We start from the raw sequence: 12,114 nt of genomic DNA, 5'->3' as shown, positions 1-12,114 counted from the left end.
GGAGCCAGTCATCTAACTATGGCGGTGAAGTGAGGAATGCTTGGCATGTCCTAGGAAGCAGGCCAGTATGGCAGGAGCAGAATGAATTTCTTACAACTTTGCTGTTGATCAGAGAAACAGGCATTGGGTAAGGACAGGAGGTCAGACTAGATCAGATGTAGGGCAGCACAGACCAAGGATAGGGTTTTGACCTAGAGATCTGCCTAGGCAAATGTCAGTTTTGCTGTATAAAGGAAAGCAGAAATTTGGGGCTGTTTAGATGTGGTTATCAAAGTATCTGCATACTGCTAGCTAACAAAAGCAAGTCATTCATAAGGACACACTGAGTAAATCCAAATATTGGTCCACAGTATAGTACGCTAGAAAATACACCATCCAGTCTTAGAAATATTTGTTACCTGGCTGGAGGTTAGCGTTGCAGGTCACCATGTATTTCATAGGACAGTCACCAAGTTTGTTACTATGCATCAGTATGGGCTTTCTGAATTCATGAGACTTTCAAATATTCAGTCTCATCCCGAAAGTTCCTAATTCTTCAAATCTAAGGTAGTAATTCATAAAGTCACACACAACTCTATCAAGTATCACAATGTTTATTGATAGATACAAGTATATAAAATCAGGGCATGAACATGACTTGATAAATTAAGTAGACTTAATTTCAATACTATAATAAGAGGGACCAATTCAAATTCTCACCATTTGTTTCACACCCACAAAACCACTTCAAGGGCATTAACGATCTCTCAAAACTGATCAGTTTTGTGCAAGTAAACCATGTTTCTTTTAAAAAGACTTGTGCACTTGCCCAGGCTCAAGGATATTAAAATCTAGCACATAAAGCCCATTACTAGAGGTAGAAATACAGGCAATATACTATTACGGCAACAACCATCAATTACAGTTAAGAATTTTTCTGTAACAACCAAATGGATAATCAAATATTGCAACAACTCAAGTATTACTGAGCAAAGTGCATTTCTACAGTATTCAGTGTTGCTATTCAGTTTTCTAACTTAAAACAGCCTATGATAACTGGCAGCAAAGAAGGTCCTTGCAATAGACTGCCTCTGCTTGAGAACTTAGGATGTAATTATTGCATGCTGCTAATATACTATCTAAACATTAAAGATACTCCTAAAATATTTGATGGTAGACTATGATTAAGACATTACACTACAAAAAAACCTTATGCAGAAGGAAATCCTAACTGACGTGCTTCTGCTTTAAATATTGTGAAAACATTACAGCGGAATGAATTTTCGCAGTGGTTAGGTCAAATGCAGTTACGTCATAGCAACAGTATGTTTTGCACAATTTAAGGCTTTGGCTGGTTCTTTAGTCAGCTTCTTCCTCCGACTCTTCTTCTTCAGCAGTTTCTAGCCAGGTTAGCCACTGATTCACCTGTGAATTTGTAATTCCACAAAATTAAGCCATATTTATGGAAGGTAGAAAAACCAATTGATTTAGGACTGAGCTAGCAAACCCACCAAAGGGGAGAAGTTTTAGATAGTATATACCTTTTGTGATCGCAAAACCCTTCAAAAATACTGCAAATATTACTTGACTATTGGCCAGAAGTTATTTTAAAATGGTGTCTATTAATTGTATCTGGTAAGGGGTTTATAGCCAGTTAGCTTGGGTGTCATTCTCAGGTAACTAACTACTTCCAGTTATATCTCAGGTTTATCTTAGTATGCAACCGGGGCTGCCCTGCAAACCTAAGAGAGGTTAGCAGTAGTTGGGGGGGGGGGGGGGGGATTCCTGTAAGTAGATTTCTAGCTCCACCCCAGCATTGCTAGATCAGATTCCCCAAGGACAGAGCTAATGAGAAATGCTTCACAGACGTCCCTCACAAAGCTAGTTTGTGAGCCTTAGCAATATACTGTAGAGAGCGGGGTTTCTCAAAGCCTGGTCTGTTAGAAAACAACAGACCCACTAAATCTAAGTCTCTGAAACCTGCATTTAAACCACTGTTAAAAAAATAAATAAATAAAACAAAAACAAACACAAACCACTCTGTTGATGACTAACTTACAGTGCTTTTAAAATCCCCGAAAAGTATTAAGGATCTTCCCAATCTTCCCCTAGGGCTAGAAGTCTACTAAGATTTAAAGTATTAACAAAAAAAAAAAATCAGCAGCAATCTCTTCTTTACTACATTTAAAAGCTTAAATCCAATCTTGTGCATTCAACCTTTATAAGTAGCTTTATTTCTAAAAAAAAAATGCTAGCCACCAATAACCTCTTAGGTATCCCTAGATTGAAGCCTTTCATCACTTCATGACTTCACCTTGCTCTGCTAACTGCCTACTTTACCACAGCTTCTAGCAGTGCAGTGCAGAAGGAGAGGAAAAAACCAGGTACTTTGTCTCCTCTATTCCAGCTTTAAAGGCTCTTCATTAAATACTAAGTAAACTGAAAAAAAGCAGACTAACTGCCTCTAATGAAGATTTACCTGGAACAAAGCCTTGCCTTTCCCAGGAAACTCTTGGGTTATATCTTCTTTCCAAGCCAAGAAAGCTTCTTCTTCAATAATTTCCATGTCATAAAAGTGAACAAAAAAGCGGAGTAACATGCCTAAAAAACAATATGCAATCCCATGATCTAGTGGGCTGCTGGAAGACGTGGCCCACATGCACCACCATCCCCGTCCTCTGTCACTCACCTTTGGGGAAGTTGCTGTTATAGCAGTGCACCTGCAGAGCATACAGGGCACTCACTTGCAGATCAACGTGATCATGAAGGAATTTCTGCATTACTGGCTTGAAAGAAAGAAGCAGTTGTTTTTCCTGCTCTAACTGTTCTTTGGAAGGAGCAGAGGAAGAATCTGTCTCATCACTGGGTGGGTTTACTTCACTAGAAATATACTGTAAGAAGCTGTAAAGAAAGAGCTCATTAGAACGTAAAAGCGAAATTTTCTAGCTCAAGAAAGACAATTCTAAGTCCCTTGCCTTTGACTTCTTTCTAGTAAACAAAGTGTAACTTAACTCTGAACTTTATCTTACCTAGTCATTAAGATGTTCACAAATCCTTTATCTACATGAAGTTTGGGGGAGATGTTATCTTTAATCCATTTATATATGGTTTGAGGGGATGGATCCAACTTTATTTGCTTCAACAGTTCCTTCTCCAATTTGAGGAGTGGGAATAAGAAACTCAGTCCCTTTCCTTCCAAAATCTCCAACATGCGGTCCTTATTCTGATCAATTTCTAGAGAGAAAAAAAACCCACTTCCATCAGGTAGTTCATTTTAGCCAGTTTCCTATCTAGAGAACAGCTTCACAAATTATATCCCAAAGGTAAGAAATTAATGTCAAAAAAAAAAAAAAAAAAACCACACCCAGCAAAGGAAATGCTTAGTATTCACATCAAATGAAAGTCATTAAATCATTATTTCTTTTTATAAAAGGTGAAATCTAGCCTGTAGTAATGCTTATTATCACTATCAGGACAGGATAATCAGTGTGATGATTTATACAAATCTTTTCAAGGTACTAAAGACTATCTAGACTTATTATTCAAAATAAAAACAAAAAATTCCCAGCATGCTCTTACCTGGAAGCATTTTCTGCATATTGACCTTGCTTTGTTGAAAAAGTTCTGTTAACCATTCTCGATCTTGTAATTTAGCTAATTGCTGAAGACAAAGTAAGAAGAGAGGAAAATGGGTGCCACTTTCCAGTGGTTGAGCTAGTTCTGAAATGCTCACCAGCTCTGAAATGATGGCACGAGCTGCAAACTGTGCTAAATATGATTTCACCAAGGGGATGTCAACCTCCAGTTTGGGGCACTGGTCCAATACATTCAGGAAAGCCTTAGAAGAAACACATAATAGTTTATCAGTTCTCAAATATGAATGCAAAAACAGAGTTCTCACAGAATCAGTCAAGTGTTGTACCTGCATGAAGTTGTCACTTGTGGCTATCCCTTCTTGTTTGAGCAAACTGATCAAAGAACTTGCTTTTTCTTTATCTTCATCACTTCTATCTAGTGACAGGATAATTACTTTGCTTAACATTTCAGGAAGAAAGTGTTTAGGAGCCCTCATTTCTCGTACGCCACTGACGGCTTCATTTGCATTCCCACTATTCAGATATTCAGTCACAACAGTTTCCTGAAAAGAACACAATCCAAGTATCTTTAGTGGTTTTCCTATCTCAGATACACTTTATGAATTAGACTCTAATTATCTGAAACTTACGGTTAGTTTAAGCAGTTCTTCCTTTGATGGTGGTGGCTTTTTACTAGTTTTGGCAGGCTTTTCCTGGATAAGTGGTGGATTAGTTTTGAGACCAAGCTGAGGTGTCTAAAAAAAAAAAAAAAAAAAAAAAAAACCAGAAAAAATTGGTATGCATCTTTTAGTTTAAAATAAGACTCATGGAGTTAAACACACACACACTCTTCAGAAAATATTCTAACAATAGAAATGGTTATACCAGTCATACCTGTCCCAGAGGTGGTGTTTGAGTGCGCGGTGGTTGTGCACTAGGAGGAATCATAGTTATCTGGGGCTGAAGCTTTGGCACTTGATTTTTATTCATTAGAAATGACTGAGCAGGCCTCAGGCTAATCTATAATTGAAAACAAAAGTTAACATGCAGTTGGCAAACTATTAGATCCAACATCCTACAATCTAAGGCACAAAATCAAGAACTGATGGCTGAAAAAGGTTGCTCCATGTTAACGGAACTTCAGGCAAGGAAATGTAATGATTTGGTCCACACAAAAGTATCACAAAATCTTACATTTGTACTAGAATTCTCCTAGGAGAAACATCACTAAAATATTAAATCAGAGAATTTATTTACAAGAAAATCACAATCAAAATCTTGACAACCTTTTTCTTTGTTCTAACTGAAGACTTTAATTAAAAGATTTGCCCTCATATCTCATAATCTTCGCTCATAGGACGCTGGACATCCAAAGAAAGAAAAAGAAGTACAGAAAAGAAAGAAGAAGATAAAGAACTCCAGCATTAAGTCCTCTTAATAACGCGTCTTATTTATAATCATCGGGCAATAGATTTCTGAATTGACACACTTTGGTATATAAGTAACATAGGCAAATGTACCTCATCTGCATTAAGCTGTCCTTTCTTAGAAAACCGAGGTGGCATATCCTTCGACTGTCCTTGCAGCTGGGATAAGAGTCCCTGACTCTGGTTATGGTAGAGCTGGCTTAGCCCCTATTTTAGAAAGGGAGAAAGAAAGGCTAGATAAAAAGGGGTCCAACAAATTATGGTAATCAAGTACCAAAGGGATGAACCAAGCCATAAGGAAAGTTTAAACTGTTCAGAGGAAGTAAAAGATGAAACAAGGAAGAATAAAAATCTAGCCTGTCAAATAAAGTACTGCAATTTTACTAATCTTAAGGATAAGCATCTCACACCCAGTTTTAAATAACTGTCACAGATGTAAATTTGGTTTAGAAAAAACACACAACCTTAAAATAGTTGCATTTTTTTAAAAAGCAAAAGGTAAATAACAGATTACTGGATTTAAAATTTGTTGCCTAAGCATTCTCAATGTTTCCATACCTGGCTTTTCATGAACTTGCCTCCCATCTCCCCAAACTGCGATTGTGTGGGAGGCATGATGTGTCCCCCATGGCCATTGAAGAGTTGATTCGAACGATGACGCCCCATGGTGGGTGAAAACCTATCCTGGATAACTCCTGGACCAGTACCAATTCCGCTACCTTGAAAAACATAACGTGAAAAAAACATTTTACAACACAACTCTGCTGTTGTTAAAATGTCACAGAGTTTTGTTTTGTTTTTGTTTAAACCACAGTTTTGTTCAAAATCACCTGGCATTTGTCCAAACATATCAGCAAGTCCTCCAAGTGGGTCCCTATCCATTTTCATCCTGGGTGGCATGAACGGTCCCTCCAGAAAGAAGTCACTTCTCATCCCTTGAGCCATAGGAGCAGGAATAAACACTCCTAGATCCTTTAAAAATAAAAGTGAATAAATTCCAGATTCTAGACACTATTTTACATAAAACTACAATTTTTATACTGAGAAAAACAATTTCTAGGCTACAGGAATGCTAATTATGTAATTTCTATATATAACTTCTTCCCATAACATTATATAAGAAACTTTTAAAAAATATTAAGCTATACCAGTAAGGAATCTTAAATAAGTGATAGTAAGATCCTTGCAATAAGATCTTATATCTTGTGACAACTTTCTTACTGCTTAAACTCAGTTAAAAAAAAAAAAAAATTCAACATCTTACTTTTACTGCATCTTGACGGATTTGATTGATCGTCTTTGGTCCATTGTCAAGAAAAGCCTTGCGAGGAACCCAATGGTGTTCTCGCAACTCTACGGTATCCTACAATTTAAAGATAGTTAAGTAAGTTTTAATAATCCCAAAGAGAAATCAGCTTAACATATTTAAACCAGTTTTACCTGCAGCAGGAAACGAATCCTTGCTGGCAATTCCTTACTTAACATCAAGGAGCACATTCGGGCAAAGTACTGATCCATTAAGGACTAATAAAATAAAGAAATAAATTAATTAGAAATAAGTGCTATGGCAAATTTATATCATTATTTAAATCTTCTAAGATTTCTCTGTTTATAATCAAGAATAGTGACTAGCATGACAATCCCATACATCATAAAAGCAAGTCATCTAAGTTAAAATTAAGATAAGCTTATACCATTTATGAGTTAACACATACCTTGGCTCGTTCATGGTCTAATCTAGGTCCCACTGTCCTCATTATCTGACAGAGGCACTCCAAATCCTCTCCCATATCTTTAAGTTGGACTCTCTTCTTCTTTTCCAAAAGCTATACCAAAGAAATAAATGCCACACGTTAGCAAAATCTTACTCGGTTTAACACTTTTCCTTACATTTGCACCGAGGGAACACACACTTACATGCAGTCTAGTACAGTATTATTTGGTCTGTATAGAAGAAACCCTTCCAAATTAAGCAATTTTAACAGGTAATTAATTCTACCTGTACCTTACAAAATACATTGGAGACTTTAAGTCCCTACTTATTACACTTAAGGTTTTGCTAGCCACTTGAAATATTTAACTAGCCAACATTCCCCCATGGCACAAGGCAATTATAATGGACTTTCTCCCAGATGATGGTGTACCCAAGAAACCGAAGCCTAAATTGCCATACTTACTGTTTTGATGCACTTATGAAGGATAGATTCATGAATAAGATCAAGCTTTCCAAGTTCTCCAATGAATTTGATGTTCCCCAACATCTTGATCTTAGCAATGGCTCTCTGTTCCTCCTCCTCGGGGAGGAGGGGATTTTCACGCTTATCATAGACTGAAAATAGACAACAGAAAAACGTTAACTGTCAAAATGAAATCGGAAACACACAGTACTATGCAAGTATCAAACAAACTCTCACCGTCAACATTTCTGGTTCGGTTTTCAAATTCATCTTGTAATTTGGAAATTAGGAGGCGTCTGAATGTCTACAGGAAACAGACATTTGACAGATTTTGTTAATGAAATCTTTCCAATCAATTAAAAAATAAGCAAGCAAACACCACCACTTACTGTGCTTTGCTTCTGTCCTGGTTGACCCTCTGCTGCTGGGCCATCAAAGTTTGGTGCATCTTCTGCCAATCGCAGACATAGCTGAGCATACAGTGAGCTATACTTTGGCTCTTCTAGGGCTTTGTCCACAATCTACAGAAAATGGCATTTTTAAAACCAAATAGGACAACTTTTTAAAGAACCCTTCCTTTAACCTAATACTTCCTTGCCAAGTCTTAAGGTTCGTGCATCTTGTGGTAACTTTCTGACCTATCTCAACCTCATCTGTCTTATGCATGTAAAATGACTTGCAGCACAGCCTGGAAAAACACAAGCACTTAAATATTAGCTGTAACATGGTTCCCTAAAAAGTCCAACAATACAGATCTCAAACTCATCACCATCTGCATGAGTTGAAAATATCTTGGCTATCAAAACTATAAAGAGACGCTGGAATCTTACTATCAACTATCCTGATTCATTTCCAAGACATAAACAAAATAGGCTTTCCACAGAAAGAAAAACGAAAACACCACCCCAAATAGCCAGTGCTTGCTTACCTAACTCTACATACAGCATTAGCAATTTAAAATACACATTTTATGAAAGAGGAGAACCACACTTAAGTTAAGCACTGTGTAATGTATCAAATTATCAAATCACTATGCTGTACACCTGAAACTAAAGTAACGTTGTATATCAAACTATACTTCAATAACAAATAAACATCTACCTCTTAAATCTGATGCTATTAAAAGTCGTTCTTTTAAAAAATCACCATCACAATTCAAAAATACACGGATTTAGCTCACACCTCAGAGTTTTAAACAATGATGCAAGTAACTATTTAACTTACCAGCAGTATGACCCCTTTAAGGATGAGTTTAGACTCTACACCCACATTGAGGAGCTCAAGGCATAGCTTGTCAAACTTTTCAGGAGTAAGCTTATTTAGTATGCTGGGGAGAAAGGAATCATACTAAGTGTCCGGCAATACAAAAGAATTAATGAGTTGGAAAACAACTTATAAATTATGTTATTTTTTACTTCTGTCATTGAATATCCAAGATCTTCTTACCCACCTAGCCAAAGGTATGTTAAAATAAACCTCTATTATTTAGATCATATCTCTACCTGCTTAGGGGTCCCCAGCTGTCTGACGCATCTTTCTACTACTTCAAAACCCAGAGAACAAGAACCTTCTCATTATGAAGGCTAAAATCCAGGAACTAAGATCATTATGTTCTATGCTTTGGTGGGTTATATGCCAGGCATGGGCAATGTCAGGACAAAAGGCTTGGGAATTATAACCCAATGACTGCAAGCAACTCCTAAGCCTCAAGATACGCATATGCTGCATTTCAATTTAAGATAGAATTGCCAACACAGACATTAATATTTACGCTTTAGACATGAACACTGCCTTCTGAATAATATAGCATATACACAAGAAAAATCACAGCAAACTCATTTCTTCCCCTCCTTTTAGTAAAGGGACAAAACCTGTCTATAAACTTACCCTCTTACTTTCCTGAAGATTGCATCATGTCGTTCTTTTTCATTTGCGGAGTTGTTTGCTGCGGAGTTGTCATCTCGTCTAGTGCTTCGTGCAGGAATCCATTTCTGAGCGTTTTGCCCTGGGGTTTTCCCCAGGAACTCGCTAGTAAAAATTGAGATTTATATTTAAGACAATTTAAGACCTAACACCGTCACATAACAGGTATCACAGCAATCAGATGTTATTTCTAAATAGAAAATAGTTTACATTTTTTCAACCTCTTACGACTAATTAACTCCCAATCAGTGCTCCTCAAACTGTGCATCAGAATCACCTGAAGGGCTTGTTAAAAAAGACTGCTGGGTCCATCCCCCATTTTAGTAGATCTGGGGGAGGGCCAGATAATTTGCATTTTTAATGAACTCCCAGGTGATTCCAATGCTGCTGCTCCAAGACCCACACCTTAAGAAGGTCTTCTAACGTTCTAGGACCATGTTGCATACATACTGCCTTACTACTAATCAGTATGGATAATGCCGATAATAATTACGGATTTCAGAAATAACATGAATGAAAATAATCCGAAGAGTTGAGATGATAAAACAGCAGTTTGAGAGCCCTAACTCAGATGATTTAGCAAAAGAACGATCAAGAGTTGATATTCTAAATTAAGGATATGTACCAGAAACCATACCCACTATGATTAGGATTCCTGATATCTACTGCTGTACTATTATGCAGGAGATAAACTATTAATCTAAATCTGCTTTATAAAGCTTACTGTTACTACACACCATACCTGTTGCCAGCAGTCTTGGGATAGTGCTGAGGTGCACCCCTACTTCCTCCTCCGCCCGAAGAAGCACTATTGAGAAGAACAACTTCTTTTAAAACCATATGCCAACTCCCTCACTTAAAAGAGCTTACGGTCTAATTATTCTGTATTTCAGAAATTACACCATGGAAATAAATGTTTATCTTCCAGATGGCAAACAGAAGATAATGAAAATTTAAGCACTTTATAAAAAACTGTACACAGGATATTACACATTTAACTTGCAGCTCATTAAGTCAGAATTATCTGGTATGGCAATTCTTTTGCTTTTGTGACTGACCCCCCCCCCTATAACGTTTGCCAAAAATGAATCTACACGTACCTGAAACGAGAAGCACCCCCTTCTGCGATCGCACTCTCCACTTTGGCGGCTTGACAACGAAGAATCTTCAAAAGAATAATATTAATGGATGGGGTGGGGAGGGAAGAGGATGGGAGAAATGAAAAACCTAGAATGAGAAAGAGTACCAAAATTAGACACTGCTAACAGCCAAATCTATAAACCTTCAATTATAATTTACTTCGGATCTTGGCACTGCAGTTGATTGAACTTTCACTGCATTGCAGATCTCCTAAGACTAAAATAGCACGTACCCAAACACCAATGGACAGTAAAAATTTGTTGAGCCACCCGGAAATTCCCTTACGTTCAAAGGTGCAAAGAGCCTTCACAGAAACAGAACCTCTTAGCTGCGAGCAGCAAATCTTTCAAAGAGCCACTTTCTACTTTGTGAACCGAGCGCGAAGGAGCAAAACCGAGCTCCATCAGCACGGGCTCGTCGAGGGGCAGCCGCCCTGAGCTTTCAAGGCTCGACGACGGGCCCGGCGGGCTGGGTGAGGGCAACTCAAGACGGCCGCGGGGTCCGGGCTGGGTCCGGGCTGGCCCCGGCGGGCGGAGACCCGGCGACAACATGGCAGCAGCAACCTCCGCCCCGTTTCCCCCCTTCCTGGGAACAAAAGAGCAGCCGATCCCTCCCCCCAGGCCGGAGTTGGGGAAGGGCTTCCGACAGCCTCCCCGGGAAGCCGCTGGGGGCAAGGCGCGGCGGGGAGGAGCGGAGGCCGCCCCCGCCGGCCCAGCGCCCGGCTCTTTGTTCTCCAGGCAGGAAGGCGGCCTCCTTCCCCCCGCCGCCTCCGAGCGGACCCCCTCCCTCCCCATAAATCCCCGAGGGCCTGACAGCCGCCCCTCCGCTCCCTTCCCGCCGGCGCCGAGGCCCCCACACACCGCCTCCCCGCCGGGGCTCCTGCGCCTCGGCTGGTCCCGCGCCAACGGCCGCCCCCCCCCCGCCCGCCCGCACGTCGCTCCCCGCCGCGGCGCGCGGCCCCGCCACGCTCTCCCCTTCCGAGCACACGGGCGCCGCGGCCCGCCCGGCCCCGGACCCCGACCCCGGCCCCGACAGCCACGGCGACGGCCGGGGCCGCCGCGGCTGCCGGCTGCCGGCTACTCCCTCAGCGGCGGGAGAGGAGAACAAAGGTGAACAATTTCTAGGTGCCCCAAGAGCCGAAAAAACGCTAACAAGGGTCGCCCCGCCCGACTCCGCCTGCGGCCGCCATTTTGTACCGCTCGAGAAGAAGCGGCCAGGGGACGGCGGCCATTTTAGAGCGCTCTACGCGGCGGCGGCGGCTCCACTCACCTTCACCGAGAGCTCAGCAGCTGCCGCCGCAGCTGCCTCCTCAGGATCCGGTCGTCGGGGACAGGGAAGGGAGGGGAGAGGGGAACGGAAAACAAAAAAGGGGGAGGGAAGGGGGAGGAAGGAGTCGGGGACGGCTTGAAACACTCAGCTCAGAGGAGTCGCTGCTGCAGCCACCACCCGGTACTCGCCGCCACCTCCATAGAGCTCCGGCTCGCTGCTGGCGCTGAGGCGTGTCTGAAGCCCAACTTATCACTCCGGGGCAGCCGAACCCACCAGGGCCGCCCCGAATGGCTCCTGCGCCGCCCAATCAGCAGCCGGACTGCTGCCCGCCGCCAATCCGCGCCGAGCGGCGGGGAGGAGCCCCACGGCCAAGCTCGGTTGCGGCGCAGCCCCGCCGCAGTGCGCAAAGCCGTATTCGCGAAGGCTCGGAGGCCGGGCCCGCGGCGTAAGGGGAGCGCAGCGCGGTCGGGGTGCGGGCCGCTTGCGTAAAGCCCAGAGCCCGTCTGCGTCTGCGTCGGTGTCGGTGTGGCGGCCTCCTCCGCCTCCGGTCTCTTTGTTCCCTGAGCGTGCCCCGTGCTCGAGGCCGTTGTACGGCCCCGCTCCCCTCCACCTCGCTTCTCCGCG

General features: G+C 41.8%; 1 protein-coding gene and 1 non-coding gene across 2 annotated transcripts; both read right to left on the bottom strand.

Annotated features, from left to right (window-relative positions):
• Positions 1-577: 577 nt before the first annotated feature.
• EIF4G2 (eukaryotic translation initiation factor 4 gamma 2) lies at positions 578-11,452 on the bottom strand. Its single transcript, XM_072795153.1, has 23 exons — positions 11,393-11,452; positions 11,082-11,304; positions 10,182-10,308; positions 9,824-9,889; positions 9,046-9,186; positions 8,383-8,485; positions 7,548-7,679; positions 7,396-7,462; positions 7,159-7,310; positions 6,697-6,807; positions 6,422-6,505; positions 6,246-6,344; positions 5,812-5,953; positions 5,540-5,700; positions 5,075-5,188; positions 4,449-4,574; positions 4,205-4,309; positions 3,902-4,117; positions 3,559-3,817; positions 3,009-3,213; positions 2,669-2,880; positions 2,459-2,580; positions 578-1,404 (listed from the first exon to the last, which is right to left on the bottom strand). The coding sequence occupies exons 1-23, from the start codon at positions 11,450-11,452 to the stop codon at positions 1,339-1,341; spliced, it is 3,093 nt and encodes a 1,030-aa protein (XP_072651254.1). The 3' UTR covers positions 578-1,338.
• On the bottom strand, positions 4,880-5,022 carry LOC140615645 (small nucleolar RNA SNORD97). Its single transcript, XR_012016140.1, has one exon. It is a non-coding gene; the product is annotated as a small nucleolar RNA SNORD97 (small nucleolar RNA).
• Positions 11,453-12,114: the final 662 nt, after the last annotated feature.

Source organism: Canis lupus, chromosome 23, assembly GCF_048164855.1.
Source record: "Canis lupus baileyi chromosome 23, mCanLup2.hap1, whole genome shotgun sequence".
Classification (NCBI taxonomy): Eukaryota; Metazoa; Chordata; class Mammalia; order Carnivora; family Canidae; genus Canis; species Canis lupus.
Note: the sequence above shows the minus strand (reverse complement) of the source record. Positions and strands in the feature narration are given on the sequence as shown.

Coding starts and splice junctions, on each gene's coding strand:
- EIF4G2 (XM_072795153.1), bottom strand. CDS start 11,452: ATGGCCGCCGTCCCCTGGCCGCTTCTTCTCGAGCGGTACAAAATGGCG. Junction 11,305..11,392: donor AAATGGCGGCCGCAGGCGGA/GTCGGGCGGGGC, acceptor CCCGCCGCTGAG/GGAGTAGCCGGCAGCCGGCA. Junction 5,189..5,539: donor GCAAGTTCATGAAAAGCCAG/GTATGGAAACAT, acceptor TTTCTAAAATAG/GGGCTAAGCCAGCTCTACCA.